Source organism: Patella vulgata, chromosome 7 (assembly GCF_932274485.2).
Source record: "Patella vulgata chromosome 7, xgPatVulg1.2, whole genome shotgun sequence".
NCBI classification, from domain to species: domain Eukaryota; kingdom Metazoa; phylum Mollusca; class Gastropoda; family Patellidae; genus Patella; species Patella vulgata.
The window spans coordinates 38,906,115-38,928,380 of NC_065885.2; the positions used below are offsets into that span (position 1 = coordinate 38,906,115).

General features: G+C 33.8%; 1 protein-coding gene across 3 annotated transcripts in view; it reads left to right on the plus strand.

The window, feature by feature from the left end:
- The window catches only part of LOC126828470 (polyamine-transporting ATPase 13A3), an 82,790-nt gene that overhangs the window by 38,066 nt on the left and 22,458 nt on the right, over positions 1 to 22,266 (plus strand). For all 3 annotated transcript variants that reach the window (XM_050558206.2, XM_050558204.2, XM_050558207.1), the window contains exons 15-29: positions 1,100 to 1,161; positions 6,462 to 6,606; positions 6,905 to 7,006; positions 7,265 to 7,421; positions 8,001 to 8,121; positions 8,278 to 8,402; positions 9,047 to 9,216; positions 9,503 to 9,610; positions 9,833 to 9,912; positions 10,725 to 10,877; positions 13,124 to 13,293; positions 16,472 to 16,622; positions 17,068 to 17,213; positions 17,424 to 17,512; positions 17,781 to 17,864. In XM_050558206.2, coding sequence (XP_050414163.1) covers positions 1,100 to 1,161; positions 6,462 to 6,606; positions 6,905 to 7,006; positions 7,265 to 7,421; positions 8,001 to 8,121; positions 8,278 to 8,402; positions 9,047 to 9,216; positions 9,503 to 9,610; positions 9,833 to 9,912; positions 10,725 to 10,877; positions 13,124 to 13,293; positions 16,472 to 16,622; positions 17,068 to 17,213; positions 17,424 to 17,512; positions 17,781 to 17,864 — 1,863 coding nt within the window. The remainder of the gene's footprint in view (positions 1 to 1,099; positions 1,162 to 6,461; positions 6,607 to 6,904; positions 7,007 to 7,264; positions 7,422 to 8,000; positions 8,122 to 8,277; positions 8,403 to 9,046; positions 9,217 to 9,502; positions 9,611 to 9,832; positions 9,913 to 10,724; positions 10,878 to 13,123; positions 13,294 to 16,471; positions 16,623 to 17,067; positions 17,214 to 17,423; positions 17,513 to 17,780; positions 17,865 to 22,266) is intronic.

The window sequence follows — 22,266 nt, forward strand, 5'->3', positions numbered from 1 at the left end:
ATGTTTATAACCCACAAATCTCGGTTCCTTTCGATATTCGCGCATATTCCTGAATTATGGCCCCTGATTGTACGTTTTTAGCTTGTGGACCCCATAGAGGTTACAATTTTTATCCGATTGAAAAAAACGTGTGAATATATCACCGTTGCACCCTAAGAATGGTTGAGTTCGAATTTCATAAAAATCGGACCGAAACTGACAGACAAAAAGGCTACCCATCGTTCGCAAATAGTGTGAAAATATTGTGTATCAGGGTTGTGGATCCTCTGGAGGTCACAATTATCATCTGATTTTGATGAAATTTGGAATGCATGTTTATAACCCAAATATCTTGGTTCCTTTCTATTTTTAGCGTGTGGTCCCTCTAGAGGTCACAATTTTTATCCGATTGAAAAATAACGTGAATATATCACTGTTGCACCCTAAGAATGGTTGAGTTCGAATTTCATAAAAATCAGACGTAAAACTGCCAGACAAAATGGCCGCCCCTCTATGCAAATAGTGTAAACATCTGGTATATCAAGGTTGTGGACCCTCTAGAGGTTACAATTTTGATCCGATTTTAATGAAACTTGAAATGCATGTTTATAACCCAAAGATCTTAGTTCCTGTCGATATTCGCACATATCTGATCGTGCCTTCCTGAATTATGGCTCTTGATGTTACGAAAAATTGCTTTTTGTTTAGCTTGTTCTCTATCCATCTCTTGAAAAATGTGGACGTATCCTGCCTGGCAGCCGCTGGTTATTGTATAATTTCTCTCTTCATTGACCATATCTATTTTTTTTTTTATTAATCCTAATTCTTCGTCACAATTCATGTTTGTTTTTAATAATGTATGAATTATGGGCTTTATTTCGAGAAGGATGCAACTCTTTCTTAACTTGTTGAAATTTTCTGGATAATCAACCACATAAAAAAATAAAAACTCTCGCTTATGCACGGGCGATGGAACATGTTAGCTAATGTTGACAACTGACCCAAAACCTTGGTACGTTGAAGATGTGACTGTGACTGGACCTGTTTATAAAAGTATGGGTATATAATAATTCAGGTCAATCATAGTTATTAAAAAAATAAACATGAATTATATTTCCAGACAGGAACCTTAACTGAAGATGGTTTAGAAATGCGAGGAGTAATACCTGTTCGAAAACAAAGGTCAGTTAACCATTGCATGAATTAAAATTATAATGCCCAAATAAAGGTAAAAGATAAAGATAAAGATAAAATAATACCATGGTTAATAGACAAGTTATCTCCCTTCGACCTGTTGGACAACCAGTCAGACAAGTGTATTTAATATAGATAGCTCACTGTGTGACTCAAGATGATTTTTTGAGGGTACTTTAACTATGGAAATGTGTGACGATTTGAATAAATATTGTATAAATCAAGGTTTTGACGTGAACGACTACAGAATTACACAGAATCTTGATGATCCCAGTCTGACAGGATAAATATTCCTTGAATCGGTATAATCAGACATAATCCACAACAGTAATCCTAAACTTGGATAACAACAGAGAGATCAAGTCTTTGCAACAGCACGAAGTGTCAGTAAATCGAGAGCACAGACCCTGTGGGTGAAATAGACAAACGTTTACTTCTGCATGAAGTGCTGGAAAGTTCTGCATGAAGTGCTGAGAAAGTTCTGCTGAGAAGGGTTTTGCCCTCGGACTAGTCTGGTTATATAGTTTTAGGAAACTTTGGAACTTTCCAACTTTTTCTAGAACCCCCCAGAACCATCCAGTTATTTTTATACACTGTTTCCAGAAGTTTCCATCGTTTCTTGAATTTTGATTGTCTAAAATGGTAACAAACGATAGATTTCGATGAATTATAATGACCTCATCACAAACAGCAATATTTCCAATGCAATTATCCCGTGCAATGTTGATTGTTTACAAAAAAAATGTTTTTACATGTGTTTTCCATCTGTAATATTTTTTGCATATTTGATATATTGGCCAATGATTTTATAATTATTTGAAGTAGGTCAACTCATAATACTGAAGAAAATATTAACGTGGTTATTAAAAGGCTCTACCAAACAACTGAATATTATCTGTATCGTTTCCTGTAAACGACATAAAAGGGCATAAGCTACACAATTATTAATCTCATGGGTTTTTTTTGATGTTTTAGACAAACGTAAGTTGTCAATCATCGGCGTGTTGATTACATCATGAATCTGTTAAACCATTGTCTCTTGTTAATTTTTATACGCCCACATTTTATTGGTAGACGTATATTGTTGTCGCCCCTGTCCGTCCGTCAACAATTGTTTGTGAACACTCTACAGGTCACAATTCTTATCCCATTTCAACGAAACTTAAAATATAGGTTTATCTCCCTAAGATCTCAGTTCCTTTCGATATTGGCATGTATTGAACTGTAACTTCATGGATTATGGCCCCTGATTATTCGAAAAATCGCGTTTTTAGCTTGTGGACCCTATAGAGGTCACAATTTTTATCCGATTTTGTTGAAACTTGAAATGTAAGTTTATAACCCATCGCGTTTTTAGCTTGTGGACACTATAGAGGTTATGATTTTTATCCAATTTCATAAACTGTTTGAAAATATTACCGTTACACCCTAAGGATGGTTTAATTCGAATTTTGTAAAAATCTAACCAAAACTGACAGACAAAATGGCCACCCCTCGTACTCAAATATCGTAAAAATATGGTATATCAAGGTTGTGGACCCGCTAGAGGTGACAATTTTCTTCTGATTTTGATGAAACTTAAAATATAAGTTTATAACCCAAAGATCTTGTTTCCTTTCGATATTTGTGTATATCGGATCCTAACTTCCTGAATTATGGCCGCTGATTGTACGAAAAGTCGCATTTTTAGCTTCAGGTCCCTCTAGACGTCACAATTATTATCCGATTTATAAAAACGTTCAAATATATCACCGTTACACAGTAATTTTGGCTGAGTTTGAATTGCATGAAAATCGGACTAAAACTGCCGGACAAAATGGCCGCCCCTCGTACGCAGATAGTGTATAACATATGGTATATCAAAGTTGTGCACCCTCTAGAGGTCACAATTTTGATTCAATTTTGATGAAACTTGAAATGCATGTTTATAACCCAAAGATATTGGTTTCTTTTGATATTCGCGCGTATCGGATCATAACTTCCTGAATTATGGCCCCTGATTGTACGAAAAATCACATTTTTAGCTTGTGATCCCTCTAGAGGTCACAATTATTATCTGATTTAAAAAAATGTTTGAATATATCACCGTTACACCGTAATTTTGATTGAGTTCAGATTTTAAAAACCGTTTAAATATATCACCATTCCACCATAATGAATGTTGAATTCAAATTTCGGGAAAATCGAAATGAAATTGCTCGACAAAATGTCAGCTCTTTGTACGCAAATTGTGTAAAAGTATGCAATACGAAGGTTGTTGACCCTTTAAAGGTCACAATTTTTATCCGATTTTGATGAAAATTGAAATATGGGTCTATCTCCCATAGATCTCATTTCGTTCCGATATTTGCGCATTTCAGACCATAACTTTCTGGATTATTGCCCCTGATTGTACAAAAAGTTACGTTTGTTTTTAGTTTGTTCTCTATCCATCTCTTGCAAAATGTGGGCCTATCCTGCAAGGCAGCTGCTGGTTTATTGTTAAATCTGTTGCAATATTAATTGTTCTATTACGACGGTAATTAATATATCTCAATAAACAGTTGTCTTCAAACATATGTTAAACAGTTAAACGTTTGAAAACAGTGCACATTTGCAATCAGTAGCCCCTGTTATCAATGTCAATAAAACTTTCTTATATATGTTCAAAGTGGATATTAATCCCCGCGGATCTTCGAATTTCGATTTATGCATAAGTAATATTTTTATAAATTATGGCAACTATATTTAGCAGAATTTTTTTGTAGCTTAGGTCATTGTATGAGCTATACTTGTGTCAAACTATTCCCCTAAATATCACACACCCCTAGTTCAGGGAAGACTGTCCAGGAGACCTTACTTGCTATAATAGTTCAAAAATAGATAATGAAAAATGAATATATTGAAATTTTCAGTCATATTACTTTAATCTGAGCAAAGTTATGAGTGTTTAAAGTTTTAACAATACGGTCTTGATTGTCAAGACATTAAACAAAATCTTGATTATCAGTTTTTACATTAAATTATTAAATGACGAATGTGTTTTAAAGAGACAATAACACTCTTGCTGGCTTGAAAGCTCCAGAAAATAAATAATATCTCTATCTAAGTACTAGATGGTTAAGTGTCCTACCTGTTGTGTAAATTATCCATTTCATCCTATTTTACTTGTCCAGATGGTTCGAAAATATTTTTAAATCGAAATTTCATTTTGAAAGGTTTACGTTAGACGTTTCAAACCATTATGTTGAATTTTTCAAAAATTTTAAATAAGGTGTGTTAAGATGAAATTTTCTATCATCAATTAATTGAAATATTCTAAAATAGTACAATTTGTTGACCAGAATAAAGATTGGAACATATTATTCAGTTACAACAAGAGTGGTATTGAGCCTTTAATCCATTCAAAATCACAGCTATCCAATGGTCAAGAGCAGGGGTGGCCAACATTTCACATTCTATGCGTCAATTTGTTCGCACACGAATCCAGATGCAACATACGCCCCCCCACTGTTTTCTTTTTATACGTCCACATTCATAATGTGGATGTATATTAATTACCGTCGCCACCGTGTGTGTGTGTGTGTGTGTGTGTGTGTGTGTCTACAGGCCACAAATCTTAAATGATCATCTCGGGGGAGCTCGATTCATAGTCCAGATGTCCCTAATTGACAGAATTGCAGTCGAGAGACACTGAATTCAGTCCTGTTGCAGTTCTGTCAGTCCGGACTGATGTGAGTAGAATCATGACGTAATTAAACACAACGAATATGTTTCGGCTGCATGGTTGGTTGAGATATTGGGGGTACTTGATTTAACGTTCCGGAATTGAATTCTCTCAATCTCAAAAATAGTGACAATCGAGTGAAAAGGGGTATTTCGGACTAAAACGCATGCGTCGACTGGATAAGTAAATATCTCGACCCACTTTTTATACGCCCACATGGAAATGTGGTCGTATATTGCCGTCGCCCCCGTCCGTCCGTCTGTCGGTTTGTCCGTAGTCCACAATTTCTTGTGAACACTCTACAGACTATATTTATCATCTGATTGTTTTGAAATTGATATATGTTGTTTGCATTAGTGAGATGAAGAAGCCTATTTAATTTTAATAACTTCCGTTAATTTCTTCTGGAGTTATGGCCCTTGTTTCACTTTGTTGCACCTTGTGAACGCTCTAACAACAAAAGTAATGATCTGTATGAAACTTATATGCATCATTTAAATTAGTAAAACAAAGACGCCTATTGAATTATATGTAGAGTTATGGCCCTTGTTTCACTTTGTTGAATCTTGTGAACGCTCTAATGACAACAGTTGTCATCCGATCTGTTTGAAATTGATATGCATCATTTAAATTAGTGAAACAAAGAAGCCTATTGAATTTCAGCAATTTCCTTTTATTTACGCCGTGAGTTATGGCCCTTGTTTCACTTTGTTGTTCCTTGTGAATGTTCAAACGACAAAAGTTATCATCCAATCTGTATGAAATTTATATGCATTATTTGAATTAGTAAAACGAAAAAGCCTGTTACGGCCCTTGTTTTAGTTTTTAGAACCTTGTGAACCCTCAAACGACGAAAATTATAATGTCATCTGTATGAAATTGTCTATTAAATTCCTCTAATTACCTACAAGAGAATAAATATGCGACAACCCTTGTCGACTGCTCGGACGATTTAGCTGCTGTGGGCGTATGTTTTGTTGCCTGGCAACCTATCTTTTGTTAATATTGTGTCTGTAATTTTGGCCTAGCCTTCTTTGCCTCTTGTCATATTACAGCCATTTCATATTCCATTCTCTTCAATTAAAAAAAAAACCATATCAATCAAAGCAGGAATGTGGACGTATATTGCAGCAATAGCGATGCTCTCGTTGTAAGTAGTTAACATTTGCGGGATGATTGCAGAATGATTTCATTATCGATTAATGTGAAAGAAGATGACATTTACTAAAAACGCCATGCAAAAAAAATAAAATCGCTACAAATATTCAGTGGACTTACTTCATTATAATCACAGGGATGAAATGCGCCACTTCTAATCATCCGATGTGCCATGTTTGTTGATCCCAGGTCTAGGGATTGATTATGGGATTGATTGACTGTCTAAAAAAGAATTATATAACAATTGAAGCTAGAAAAAAAAACCCTGCAATAGGAAGATTTAGCTGTTACTCAGTGTTACATAATGCATCTTTAATGTATTTTATTCGTGGAGATGACCATATTTCAGACAGAAGGTATTTTCATTCTCAAATTTTTGAAAATGATGAGAATATTTAAGAAATTGTTGTTGATGTTTTTCCAGGTTTGAACCGGAAATACAAAATATGAAAGAATTAGAAAGAGGAGGATTATTAAATGCCATGGCAACCTGTCATTCTCTGACTATTATTGATGGAACCATTATGGGTGATCCACTTGATTTAATAATGTTTCATTCCATCGACTGGGTGAGTTTTTTTCTGGCCATTAATTTTTTGAAATTTGATTAGTGAAAGTTATTAATTGAGGTGAATGTATATATTGTTAAATATCAAACCTGTATTATTTCTTATTTATTATTATTTACATTGTTGACTGTATCTAAACACCAAATCAAACAGTTAAGAGGACAAATTATCACTCCCAGGATGGATTATGCTCTAGTCAAGTGTCTCATGAAAAAATTGCCATGTGAGTCCCAAAATAAAATCAGTTATTTCATTGTTATTGTTTATTGTAATTGTTATTATTGTTGTTTTTGGTTAGAAATTAGAAGAACCTGGTCAAGAAGAATCAAGATTTGACATGATGGTACCAACAATTGTTAAACCTCGAACATCTCCATTTCTTGTTGGCTCAACAGAACAGGTAAAATAACATTTATATCATAAATTAACAGTGACAAAAATAATTTAGAATAGAAAACGATATTGAATGACTTCTATCAAAACTGTCATATAAACAAAAATTAAACAAAATGTATTTTTGATCCTGGGAGGTTGGGCTTTGAGACCTGTAAAATAAGATGTTGGGAATTTTTCCAAATCATGACCAAAAAAGCATACTTTTTATTGCCTTTGCCTATATATTTATGAAACCTGTGTAAAATGGTATATCTGTTTATAGCTTCAGGGGGAAGATATTGGAGTTGTTAGACAGTTTCCATTTTCATCTAGTTTACAGAGAATGTCGGTTATTGTGAGAAGTTTAAGTGGTAGTAATTTTGAGTTGTATGCCAAAGGTTCTCCTGAGATGATTGCTAGTTTATCTTTACCAGAAACAGGTCAGTTCAAGGGAGAGTACTCATTATAAACAAAATTACAAGCCGAGTAAAGATATTGGAATAGCACTTCAGTGATACTTGAGCAAATGTTCCGGAATTCTCTCAATACCACAAGCATTTACAATCTAGTGGAAAGTCTTCATCGCATGCATCAAAGGAGTAAGAAAATATGTCAACCAACCAAAATAGCTGAAACATATACACTATGCTTAAGTACCACTCTATACTACTCACACTATCTTAGTTATTGAGTCACTCGATTCTGTCAATTTGAGAAGTTCCAGACTAACAATCATCCATTTTCCTCATATATTTCTAATTATTCAAAAAATATTTCTTTTTGTCATTGTCTGTTATTGTAGTAGTTCCTTAACTTCTTGTCAATGTTGTTTTTAATGATCTCAGATAGTGAAATGTTAATATGTAAACTTAAAGACTTAAATTGTTTTATTGAAAATGAAATAAAATTAAATATTTGATTGTAAAAGATTTGTATTTTTAAGATATGATATATACATGACATGGTTATTTTGTACGTGCTATCAAGTTATACTTTTATGTCTTGTCTCTTTTTATCAGTACCAGAAAATTTCCATGAGATTTTGACAGAATATACACAGCATGGTTACAGAGTAATAGCTGTAGCATGTAAACAACTTCCTTCTAAATTAAACTATGTTAAAGTACAGAGGATAGGCAGGTTTGTCAATATTAATATCTATGACTTTCCCTTTGTTATATTCATCATTAATACCTATGATATTCCCTATAATTACATTAAACTACTTGTCTGTTTTGGTGCAATCATCAGTTATGTTAGAACATGAGATTCTATATTTGTGTTGTTTACATACAGAGATCTAGTAGAAACAGAGTTAACTTTCCTTGGTCTGCTGATAATGGAGAATAAGATCAAACCAGAGACAGCACCTGTTATAGCAAATTTAAGAAATGCCCTGATTAGGACCATCATGGTTACAGGTTAATACTTTTATTTTAAAAAATCCTGGAAATAGTTTGTATCAATTTGATCAAATGTGTAAACATAGGATACATATTTAAGCCACTGCCATCAATCAAACATTTTTGGATGTCTTTGTTCCAGACATTGCCTTAGTTAATTATTGCTAACAAAATTTGTTTGTACTTTTTCATTTAATTAAACCACTGGGCTGGTGATCATATGACTCAGTAGTCTTCTGCTTCTGAAATCCAGATCCAAATCATAACTCCAGGTAGCTATATCTATTGGTTGGTGTCATGCATAGGGCAAGGTATGCTTATACTTCTAGAACACCTGATACCACTTCTAGTCTGAAAAGATAACAAAACCAACACATTAGACTGGGCTTACACTTTAGTATAAAGCAAGTTTCAGAGAGTGAGAGTTCATTCACCGCAAACTAGATGATTTCGGACTAACATATGTTCCAATTATTCGCTTACGGGTAAGGCCCTTAGCAGTTGTCACATGCAGTTGTGTGATTGAAACCATGCTTCTTGACACAATGACAGTTCTTATGTTCTAACGCACACACGTTAATAAGTAATGTTCTTGTGGCTCTTTTATTTCTTGTTTTTATAAGTAATATTTATTAATAATAAGACAATCATATATATTATAGGAGACAATATGTTAACTGCTCTCAGTGTAGCACAAGAATGTGGTATGGTTGATCAAGGTGATCGTATTATACTGGTTCAAGCATATCCTCCAGTAGATCTTAAAGCACCAGAAATAGACTTTGTTTATGCTGGAGACAGTACCAAGAAAGTTGTAGAGGTCAAATCCCAAGTAAATATAGACACTTATATCAATATATATTGTTCAGGTCATCATATAGTTACTAGCTATTGGGTAGTTTCTCAAAGCAGCCCATTTCTGTACAGCTTTCTCCACTTGCTTCAATCTTTCACATTTCTCCAGTCTTGGAGTTCATTCAATCTTCAACAATATTTAACATTTGATTCTTTATCCTTTGTACAACCAGTAGGTAAAGACAAATGATGATAAATCTTTCCTTAAAGTGAGTGTTGTCAGATAGTAACCGTTACACCTTTTAATCATTTTGTTTTTGTAGAAAGGAACAATGATCGAGATTGATGAAGAAAACCAGCGCTTCCATTTTGCATTGACGGGTAAATCATGGTCAGCTTTGAGACAATATTTTCCAGATATTATTCAAAAGGTAAATATAAAACATGTATTTCATTGTAACACAAAACAAGGAAAGAAAAGTCATGGTAGTTATACAGTTAGTAAACTATTCCCGCAACCTGAAAGTACCTGGTTTGAATCTCTAGATGTGTATAAACAGGTAGTACACGTAACAGGTGCTTTTGGCAGGTGAAATTCAAAGAAGAGTAGGTGGAATTGTGCACATCAGATTAAAAACTATTATGTATTTCAGATACTAGTGAGAGGAGCAGTTTTTGCTAGAATGGCACCAGAACAAAAAGCTCAACTAGTTGAAGGTCTCCAGAATCTAGGGTAAGTTTAGTTTTTATATATCCACATCTCATGTGGGAGTACATTGTTGCCACCCATGGCCGGGGGTGTTTGATGGTCTGTAAGTCTGTCTTATTGTTTTACTAGCTCAAAGAAGGATCTTATCAAAATTCAGATTAAGATATTGATTTTTTTGCAGAATGATCTGAAAGACTTTCATGCCACAGTTCAAAAAAGCTGCTGCTGGATTGTGTAAATATGTTTGGTATGCCATAAGCAAACTTTTCAGCCAATGAAAAAATAATTGTGATAGTGAGGTAGTGGTTAATGAGCTGGTATTTCTCCTTGCCATTGCTTCAGGAATATGGTTGTAATTTATGGTGACGATGATAATGGTATTATGCGTGATAATGATATTATGATAATAATATGTCCATATATATATACTGTTGCGCCAAATCCTTTAAACATGCTCATATTATTACCAGGTATTATGTAGCTGTATGTGGTAATGATATTACATTACCAGGTGTTATGTTGCTCTGCTCGGTAATAATATATTAGCAGGAATTATGTAGCTATGTGTGGTAATGATATATTACCCAGTATTATGTAGCTATATGTGATAACACTATGCTACCAAGTACTATGTAGCTATTCATGGTAGTTAATAAATTACCATGTATTATATATGTAACTATCTAAATAATGATATATCAGGTATTATGTAACTGTGTGGTAATGATATTATTATATTAGCAAGTATTATGTAGCTGTGCTTGGTGATTATATTATATTACCAGGTATTATGTAGCTATGTGTAATAATGATATTATTATATATTATATTGCCAGGTATTATGTAGCTATGTGTGGCGATGGTGCTAATGATTGTGGTGCATTAAAGACAGCTCATACGGGTATATCTTTATCAGAGGCAGAGGCTTCTGTTGCTTCCCCTTTTACATCGAAAAAACCAACAATAGAATGTGTACCTAAAGTTATCAGGTAAGATTTCAAGTTGAGAGATATTTTGTTATTTGAACATGCAAACTACTTCGTACTGCTTGTGAAGTTCATTGCAAAGAAAATAGCTCTTGATGTGATCACATTTACTGAATGAACAGGTAGGTCTCAGTGGAGTCTATTTAGCAGGATTTTATATATGTACATTGTTGTCGCTCCGTCCGTCCGGGCGTCCATCCACAATTTGTTTGTGGACACTCTACAGGTCACAATTTTTATCCGATTTTGACGAAACTTGAAATATGGGTCTATCTCCCATAGATCTCGTTTCGTTCTGATATTGGCATGTATCGGACCATAACTTCATGAATTATGGCCCCTGATTGTACGAAAAATCACGTTTTTAGCTTGTGGATACTTTAGAGGTCACAATTTTGATCCAATTTTGATGAAACTTGAAATGCGTGTTTATAACCCAAATATCGATATATGCGCAGATTAGATTGTAACTTCCTGAATTATGACCCCTGATTGTACGAAAAATCGCATTTTTAGCTTGTGGTCCCTCTAGAGGTCACAATTTTTATCCAATTTAAAAAAACGTTTTAGTATATCACTGTTACACACTAATGATGGTTGAGTTCGAATTGCATGAAAATCGGACTAAAACTGCCGGACAAAATGGCCGCCCCTCGTACGTGATAAGTGTATAGCATCTGGTATATCAAAGTTGTGGACCCTCTAGAGGTCACAATTTTGATCCGATTTTAATGAAACTTGAAATACATGTTTATAACCCAAAGATATTGGTTTCTTTCGATATTCGCACGTCTCGGATCATAACTACCTGAATTAAGGCCTGTGATTGTACGAAAAATCAAGTTTTTAGCTTGTGATCCCTCTAGAGGTCACAATTTTTATCCAATTTAAAAAAATGTTTTGGTATATCACCGTTTTACCCTAATGATGGTTGAGTTCGAATTTCGTGAAAATCGGACCAAAACTTAGGACAAAATGGCCGCCCCTTGTGTGCAAATAGTGTAAACATCTGGTATATCAAGGTTGTGGACCTCCTAAAGGTCACAATTTTTATCCGATTTTGATGAACCTTGAAATTCCTGTTTATAACCCAAAGATCTTGGTTCCTTTCGATATTCGTGCATATCAGATCGTAACTTCCTGAATTATGGCCCTTGATTGTCAGAAAAATTGTGTTTTGAGCTTGTGGTCCCTATAGATGTCACAATTTTTATCTGATTTAAAAAAAAAAAACGTGTAAATATATCACAGTTATACACTAATGATGGTTGAGTTCGAATTTCGTGAAAATCGGACAAAAGCTGACAAACATAATGGCCGCCCCTTGTACACAAATAGTGTAAAAATATGGTATATCAAGGTTGTGGACCCTCTAGAGACCACAGTTTTTATCCGATTTGGATGAAACTTTAAATATATGTTTTTAACATAAAGATCTTGGTTCCTTTTGATAATCACACGTATCCGAACATAACTTCCTGGATTATGGCCCCTGATTGGTCGAAAAATTGCATTTTTAGCTTGTGGATTCTCTAGAGGTCACAATTTTTTTTCCAATTTTAAAAACTGTTTCGGGAAAATCGAAATAAAAGTGCCTGACAAAATGGCCGCTCTTTCTACGCAAATTCTGTATAAGTGTGTAATACAAAGGTTATTTTTATCCGGTTTTCATGATGGATAAATGGATAGGATTTTTCTACTATAGCCAGTATCAGAAAATGCAATAGCCAAAATAAGCTGATACGACACCATGGAATTTCTTGATATTTAAAACACAAATTATTTTTTATGTCTATCACATAACTTGGAAAGTTTTTATTCATTCGTTGGATGAAAGACAAGCAGCACAATGATCACGTGACAACCATAATTGAAATTGCTTTATATAAAATAAAATTCCGTACGACTATGCTATAGCCTTAATTAATAAGAACAATATTTTTAAGAATAACTCCCTGTCAGCATGTGTATAAAATAAAAAACATATCTTTATATTCCAAAAATCTGAGTCCCTTTTGATATTTGCGTATTTCAGACCATAACTTTCTGGATTATGGCCCCTGATTGTACAAAATTTTTTTTTGTTTTTAGCTTGTTCTCTATCCATCTGTTGCAAAATGTGGGCGTTCCTGCCTGGCAGCCGCTGGTTTCATCCATATTCTGATTCTCAACAATCCTCTGTTGTTTGTTGATTTATTGTCTGGCAACGATATGTTCTAATATTTGATTACTATTGGTATGTATTTCAGTGAAGGTAGATGTGCGTTGGTAACATCATTTGGAATATTTAAATATATGGCGCTATACAGTTTAACCCAGTTTGTATCAGTATTAATATTATATTGGAATGGTGCTAACCTCACTGATGCAGAGTTTTTATATATTGACCTCTTCTTAATCACAACCTTATCTGTTACCTGTAAGTTTTTTGTTTACTTTTATTAAAATTTTATAAGCGGCAGTAATTGTTTAGATAATGTAAAACTTAAATGTACTGCTAAAACATTTTTTGTTTTAAGATATTGAATAAAGTCACTTGTCTCATTATTGGAACTGCCTCTAACTGCCGCCTGTTCAGTGCACATTTGGTAGATCATAGTTCCACCATTTATATGAAATTTGACCAATTTACAACATAGTATTAAATCTGAATAAAGTTTACTACACATATTTGGGACAGAAAGGCTTACTGTATTCTTAAGTGTATTAGGTGCACTTTTTTTACCAAATATTTTAGTTTCTAGAATGGGTGCATCTAATACATAATCAGGCCTTTACGTGAATAAATTCCTGGAGAATCCTGAAATTGGAAAAAGGGTAAATCGCTCTCCTGAGAAAACTCACCTGAATCTCTTGAGGAGAGCTTTATTAGCATTTGCGATAAAGACCAGAAATTTTAATCTATTTTGAAACCAACTGGCCAGAATTGGGTCAAATGCGGTCCCGGTAAGAAATAGGATAATTCGAAGCTCCCGTTAACTTTAATATAACCAGACTTCAAGAAGTTCAAGTCAATCAAGTAATATTCCTGAAAAGATTACTGTCTTCGTTTATTTGATGGATAAATGGATAGGATTTTTCTACTACAGCCAGTATCAGAAAATGCAATAGCCAAAATAAGCTGATACGACACCATGGAATTTCTTGATATTTAAAACACAAATTATTTTTTTATGTCTATCACATAACTTGCAAAGTTTTTATTCATTCGTTGGATGAAAGACAAGCAGCACAATGATCACGTGACAACCATAATTGAAATTGCTTTATATAAAATAAAATTCCGTACGACTATGCTATAGCCTTAATTAATAAGAACAATATTTTTAAGAATAACTCCCTGTCAGCATGTGTATAAAATAAAAAAGAATACAACTAAAGCGCTATTTAAAACTAAATCTAGCAATGCTGGTTTATTGACCTAATTCCAATCGATGCATGTCACCTGTTATCGGGAATCTGAAAGCATAGGACATGCTGACGGAAAAATATATTGTTAATATCTGTTTCTCGGGATATCCGGTGTTCTATCAGGGATTATTCAATGACTATTTAAATTTAACTAACAACGGGTCAGTGAAACCATAAAATGTATTATTCAATTATTATTTTAATATCTACCTAGAATTTTTACGGATCGAGCGAGCGTCGAAGACGGGGCACGAATCCCAAGAGATGACTTCTTTCGCCACGTGGTGTATTATTACAAAGGAAACTTACTGGACCTGTTATAAATAACCAGCAAGCTTGAATTGTTTTTTTTGCTGAATTATCAAAATTACCGTTAAATGTGCTAATTACTCGGATTATGAACCGGATGGCCGATTCTCACTAAGGTGTGACTGTTATAACTTATTGTAGCCGACAAGCAAATTGATTGTTGATATTGACAGTATTTTTCGTTACCGGTATATTTTTCCTGATTATTTACTTTGAGGGGAGTCAATTTAGACATTGAGGAGAGCTTTAAAAAGCGACATCCAGGCGCGTCCAGGAGAGCGAGAGCGCTCCTTTTACGTGAAGGCCTGCATAATGTTAAGCAAATCCAGGCTTTTCCCGTGTGGACACTGAAGTCGTAATTTCAAGAAATAACTGCCCGAGAATCAACACATGTCGACCCAGTGACGCTACAATACTGTTCCGTTTTGTGTTCATTTAAATTTGCCAATAATGTTTTATATATGGTTAAAATACGTCCATATTTGTCAATAAAGTTTTAGATACAGTTAAAATATATCAATAATTATCGCCCATATTTCTGTTATTTCGTGCATAAAAAAGATGTCAACATTTTCTGCTATTCCGTGTACCGTATACTCGTGAAATTACAAGAGATGTAAACATGACAATTATCACGTTACCTTATTAATCAATATATCCGTTAATTTGTCTGCGATATCACTTCGGTGGAAGCGGACGTTAAATAAAGCTATTTTACACACACACACACGTGGTTATAATACAATAATCGAAAACTAAAGTAGAAATCTTGCGAAACGCGTGAAATTACAAGAGATGTAAACGTAACAATTATTACGTCCGAGGAAAGATTCTATTTTGATGGAATATTCTCGGGTTTATGATAATATTTTGAATGGGGTTTATGTTTAAAAAGAAATAAACAAGCTGAGAAATGTCAACAAATATTTCGATTGGAATAGTGTACATGTAAGTAGTTAATTGTTTTACACGATAGCGTGTGCGAGTGCTATTATTTAGCAGATGATGTCACTGGCTCGGTATCGTTGAGTGACGGTCACTGGCAAAATATTTTCGGGATGTCTTTTTTTTTTAACCTCCATCCGTATAGAAGTCAAAACGGAGTATAAGACGAATGTCGGACTTCTGCTGAAAAAGTATCGACTTGAACCCCGAAAAATACGGTAATTTTGGAGGTGAATATCAACAAAAGTACCGATCGACAGTAGTCAGCCCGCTTTTATTCAATCGTATTACAACAACACATAATTTTGTAGGAATATTACTGACATAAATTTAAATACCGTACGGGAATTAAATATGAAAAATAACGAGGCGCACCTATTTTTTTTTATTACGTACGAATTTGAATAATTTTGTTGACACATGATTTTTAATTGTGGTCTGAAACCGCCTGCTTAGATAATAAGAGTTATGCCCCTTTATTTTCGGTAAAAATGTCCGACAAAAATTTTGAAATCCCATCACTACGTTCAACGTTTTAGAGTTTCACCTAGTTACTGGAGCTCGCAGGTGTAATTGGGACATGTATGGCATGGCATGTGTTTCACAATGCGTTGTAGAAGGGTAAGCCTAAACCATGCACTTTTATTTTTTTTTCCCGTAACTCACCCTGTGCCTTATCTACTCATGCGCCTAATACACAGAGGAATACGGTAATGGTTACATCATGTTATCTAACTTCACATGCTGAAGAATTAGCTAAATGTGTCAAGACGACTGAGCATGTAGAAAGTTGTTATACTGTATTATCTGTTGAAAGCACAAATAAATGAGTAAAACTGTGATGACCTTATTCATAAGCTCATTCTACAGAGCCCTCATTTCAGTATGACATGGTTTTTTATGTATTTATAGAGTATTTTGTTAAATTTTAGTCGGTTATACTGCACCATATGGACAACTAGTTAAAGATTTACCACCTTCTAGTTTAGTAAGTCCAGGACCAATATTATCATTGATATCACAAGCAGCTATACAGATAATCTTCCAATTGTTTAGTTATTTGTATGTAGCAACACAACCCTGGTGAGTTATTTATATAGTTTTACAGGGTCAGATATATATGGGAAACTGTTTAGAGACATACAAGATCTTTTTAATCTGTTGACTTTTGAAATCACTGTTGATGGAGCATGTTTTGTTCATCATTTATCTGGGCACAACATGGCTTGCAATGGTTATTCAATAGTTACACAAATTTAAAAACATGAACATAATATTTCCATAAAACAAAGGTGAATCCAAATGTAAGTACATTTCTAAGAATTTGAGTTTGTATATTACCCTATTTGATTATGTTTGTCCCTTTATTAAATTTTGCGGGCATAAATAAACGAATCTTTCCATATTTCCTACATCCATGGCATCTATACTTCAATTATTGGACAGTTGACTAAAGTGCGTTTTTTAACTATGAGGTTTCATTCTGCACAACAAACTGGATAAAGATGATATGTATATTATTGTTTAGGTTTAAAGAGTTTGAAGAGAATGATGATTATGATTATGCAAGTCATGAGAATACGGCCGTATTTCTTGTATCATCTTATCAATATGTAGCTTTAGCTGTAGCTTTCGCTAAAGGAGCACCATTTAGAAAAACTATCTTCTCAAATTGTAAGTGTATCATTTAAATAACATGAATATTTCATACTAATGCCTGTCTTTTAAAGTGATATTTCTAATAATCAGGAAAAATTTAATTATAGACATACAAATTGCCTACTTATCTGGAAATATGTAATCTGTGTACATGAGCTCGATCATCGACTTGTTATCTTACAATTATACCGAACTTGGCTAATTTTCACTGTATTTTTTTATCAGATCTTTTTTTGATGAATTTGTTGATATGTTTTGCCGTGTCGCTATGGCTTACTATTTATCCTACAGACTACTTTGCTGGAGTAATGGAGGTAGGCTTAGTTTGTATCATTTTCAAAATATTTTCTAATAAATTATTGAGAGTCAAAGTTAATAATTCATAATGAAAATTAATGATTGAAACATATTAATTTACTGAGACAATGAAGCACAATATTTTTATAATGGATGATTGTAAATCTTGTAAATAAGATGCACTTTAATCTTGCTGTTAATCTGAATGTAACATGGCTTATATAATTTAAAACAAAAGTATATAATCTATTTGTTATTTGTTGTGATTATATTTTTTTTTTATAGTTAAGTCCATTTCCAGAAATTACGTTTCGTCTGATATTTGTGGGAATAGGCGTTGCTAATTTTGCTGTTTCATTATTATTAGAGGTATGTATGTATATGGGTCATTCCATGTCAAGTGGGTCAATTTTCAGAAATTTGGGAAATTTACCCCCTCGAAAAAATCTGGAAAAAATATATGTTATTGTACATGTAAAAACTAGAAATTGTGCAAAATTTGTCTGTAGCTTAAAAATTGACTGAGATACGGGCATTTGAGTTTCATGAGTTACCGATCAGTTTTTGAAACAAAATATGTAGCAATAATTTACTCAAGTTTCAGATATTTTGTTTTACCTTTCTATTGAAGATATACAGCTCAAATTTGGTAGTCTTAAAGAACTTTTTGTGTAGGTTACGAATCTGGAATCAGATTATAGGTGAGTGGTAGGGTTCGCATGCTACTTGGCCATGAAAACGGGAAAAAAAAAATGGTGTAATTGTATATTTTATGGATTTTGTAGTGCTACAAAGTAATAGATATAGTACCACATAAGAAACATATGAAAACGCATCAGTCTTTACTAGATTCCCTAGTAGATGAGCACCTAAAAATCTGAAACTTGGTTTAATTATAATTTGTACTAATTGTCATATACTCCTTTACTAAACGAACTTATTCAAAATAATTTAAGGAATAGTGTCTGAAGCCTTCTTGAGTTCTTTGTGTTAATTGAGTTACTTCCCTTGATTAATAAAAGGCTTTGATCCTAGATGGAATTCTGGGATGGAGTGAAATGTAAGATGGCTGTTTTTAATTAGCCCGTCTGATTGTCATAAACAATTCAGGCCATCGTGGCCTATACACCCCAATACCACATGGTGGTAGGGTGGTGACCCACCATAAATAAATATCTCCAAATATCTCGACAATTACACCACAATATTTATATATATACCAAGCCTTAAATCAGTTTCGCACATTTATAGTCACTAAATAAACGGTCATGTTGTACTTAATAAGCTATGACCATTTAACCATCTATAAATCATACACTGAAAGATGGTTTTGAAATTAGTCTAGCGGTCATTCTACATCTGATGGACAGGCCGGGATAATCAAGGCTACTTTTTTACGAAACATAAAAGAAAGCTGGAACAAGAAATTGAATTTAGAAATGCGCACGTTAGGCAACTCAACAATTGTTTTAAGAACCTTGTAAAAATAAAATGAAACTACTGCTAGTATCATGTTCTTGCCTAACGAAAGCGTTTCAGAGATATTCTTTGTACTAAACCAAACGATTAAGCAATTTAAAAAATAAACCGAAAGTAATTTCTCAAGCTGTTGTAATAACAAAAACTGTCCACTGTCAACGAATGACACAACTACTTTGAATGACATCACAACAAAAGTTCAGTGTTTCTTTGATATAAATAACCCTGCAACCATAAATCCTATTAAGGAGGTATTCTTCTATACATCTGATACAGATGATCTTTCCTCATTACGCAGAGAATTAGATGAACTTACGTTGCATGTAGCATCAGATGATCATGTCAGACACCAATCCAAACATCCAAATTCTAATCATTCTTCTTATGCTCATGATCAATCACTTCCACCCACACGACGCCCTTATTCACCTAGTCCCGGGTCTCATAGCAACTACCCTGGAGATAGATCAAGACATGATTATTCTCATTCACCTAGTCAATATTGATAGTGGTTCATCAGAGTCGATCATTTCGTCTTTACTTATTCAATCTTCAACTAATTTAAGAGGTTTGCCTGTTCATTTGTTGTCAAATCCGCTTAGCTTTAGACTTGGTAATGGCAATCTACTTTTTATGTAAATATTCTATTAAGTTTGATGTGCATATTCAAAATGTTAGGTTTACCCTTCAAGCTTTTATTCCTGCTGATTTAATCGAAATTGATATAATCATTGGTCAAGAAACTTTAGCTGATTTGAATGGAAGTCTTAGTTTTCGTTATAATGTATTTCATTGTAAGGCTACAACCATTCCATTTTTAACCGCTCATAGTGTATATGTGAGACCTAAACATTGTCGATACATCACTGCGCATTGTAAAGTTCCTCCTTTATTTAGGAATCGTGAAGTTGTCATGTATTGTGGCAGTCATATGTCTGATATGTGTCCTTCAACAATTTTGTTTATGGACAATATTGATGTCAGTCATTATCACATATGTGATAGAACTAATTAAACACGTTCCAAATATAATTTTAACACAGAGATCATTGCTACGATAGCTGAGTAATACAGGTTTCCTGAATCAGAAGTGACGAACGCCAAAGGAAAACACGAGTCATACCTCTATATAACTGACTGATGTGACGAGTGATAACAGATACATGGCCGAATTTCTGCTCACTAATAATTCCTTCCAAGACCAAAGTTGTAGTGTGATAATGACTGGCACCAATATTGTCCTTTAAGCTGGAAAGAAATAAAGCCATTATACCAATTGATAACACAAGTGCTAAAACTTTGCATATCAGACCTACTCAACCAATTTTATATATATACCTAAGAAAGGTACTAATGAAAAACATGTTGTTGTTGATTTCAGGTATATTAATTCCAAAATCAAACGTCTTAACCATCCATTCCCCTATTATCTGACACTTTAAAGAGGATTGGTCATGCTAAACCTAATGTTATAAGTTGCTTGTTCTGAAGTCGGCATTCTTTTCATTTCCATTATCACCTAGAGCCCAACAATATACGGGTATTTCATCATATTCTGAGATGGCATAGGACAAGAATGGTTTTAACATTATGTTAGAGACATTAGTACAAACTATAATCCCACCAAGTTTCAGATTTTTAGGTGCTCATCTACTGGGTTCAATTGTCTCGTAAATAAGATAATTGATATAGATTGACCCAAAACACAGATCTTTAAAAAATCGAAAAAATATCAAGATGGCATGGGACAAGAATGGCTTTAACATATGTTGGAGACATTAATAGAAACTATAATTACACCAAGTTTCAGGTTTTTAGGTGCTCATCTACCGGGTTCTATCGGCTCGTAAATACAAGGCAATTTTCGAAAATTTGTGTCTAAAACCATATTCGAGGCCAATTTTCTGGGAATCTAGTGAAGACTAATGCGTTTTCACATGTTTGTTATGTAATACTATCGGCCATCTCTGGATAAACCAAAATTTGGGTCTTTAATCTACAAAATCCAGAGAATATGGCTTTTATGGCCAAGTAGCATGCAAACCTTACCACTCACCTATAATCTGATTGCAGATTCGTAATCTACACAAAAAGGTCTTTAAAACCAAATTTGAGCTGTATATCTTCAATAGAAAGGTAAAAAATAAGATAACTGAAACTTGAATAAATTATTGATACATATTTTGTTTCGAAAACTTATGGGTAACACATGAAACTCAAATGCCGTATCTCAGTCAATTTTTGCACAGGTTCTAGTTTTACATGTACAATACCATATATTGTTTTGCAGATTTTTTTTGAGTTGGTCAATTTCCCACCCCTGGCCCACTTGACGTAATGACCCATATAGCTCTTTGTCAAATGTCCAACTTTTCCATGTTAAGGCAAGCATCCCCTTCCCATTCCTATTTTGTGTTAAAAATGTCCTTTTTCCTAGGAAGTTTCTGCATGCGGTCCACCCAAATGTTCTAATTTTGTCTCATTACTCTATGAACTGAGTTATAGTACTGTCATTATAGCTTTAACAGTGAGTTCCATACATATACTAGGTAAACTAAGTATTATGAGTGATCATCTGAAAAACATACTTTTGCCATGTTTCAAGGAAAATCAACCCCTACTTGACACTTTGATATAGGGTCCACTTATTTCATCTCCTACTTTTTATTGCCATCATATTTGTCCCCCGCCTTTTGAAGAAAGCAGGAGACTATTAAAATGGGTTCTTCCGTCCGTCTGTCTGTCTGTCCGTCCGTCACACTTTATGGGACACAATAACTCTCTTTCTAATTGAGCTAGAATGTTCAAACTAGGTGTAGGTATTTATTAGGTCAATGCCTTGATGGAGTTCGAAGATGAGCATTTTCTGCTTAAGGTAAGCAGAGATAAGCAATTTGATTGGTTGATGCTTTGGGATAATTCAAGCATTTTTAAATGGACAATAAACCCCTGATAAATACGAAACAGGAACGTGTTTATCGATATTGTAGCTCAAATATTTAGGGATTTCCTTCAGAACTATTTAGTAAACATTTTTACACCCATTTTAAAAAGTCGTTATTTGACCATGTGCTGGCGTTCATTTTTCAAAATATTCTGAATAGATTTGACCGTCCTTGCTTTCCTGCAAATTTAAAATGCTGGAGTCTCGAGTTGCTGGTAAATGAATTATGAAAAAAATTGTCGGATATTGCCCAAAAAATTTTTTTTTTAAAGTTTGAAGATTTTTAAAAGAACGGAAAATTAGTCTTATTGCGGTATTAAGAGATGAGTGTCATCGGTAATTGAAATA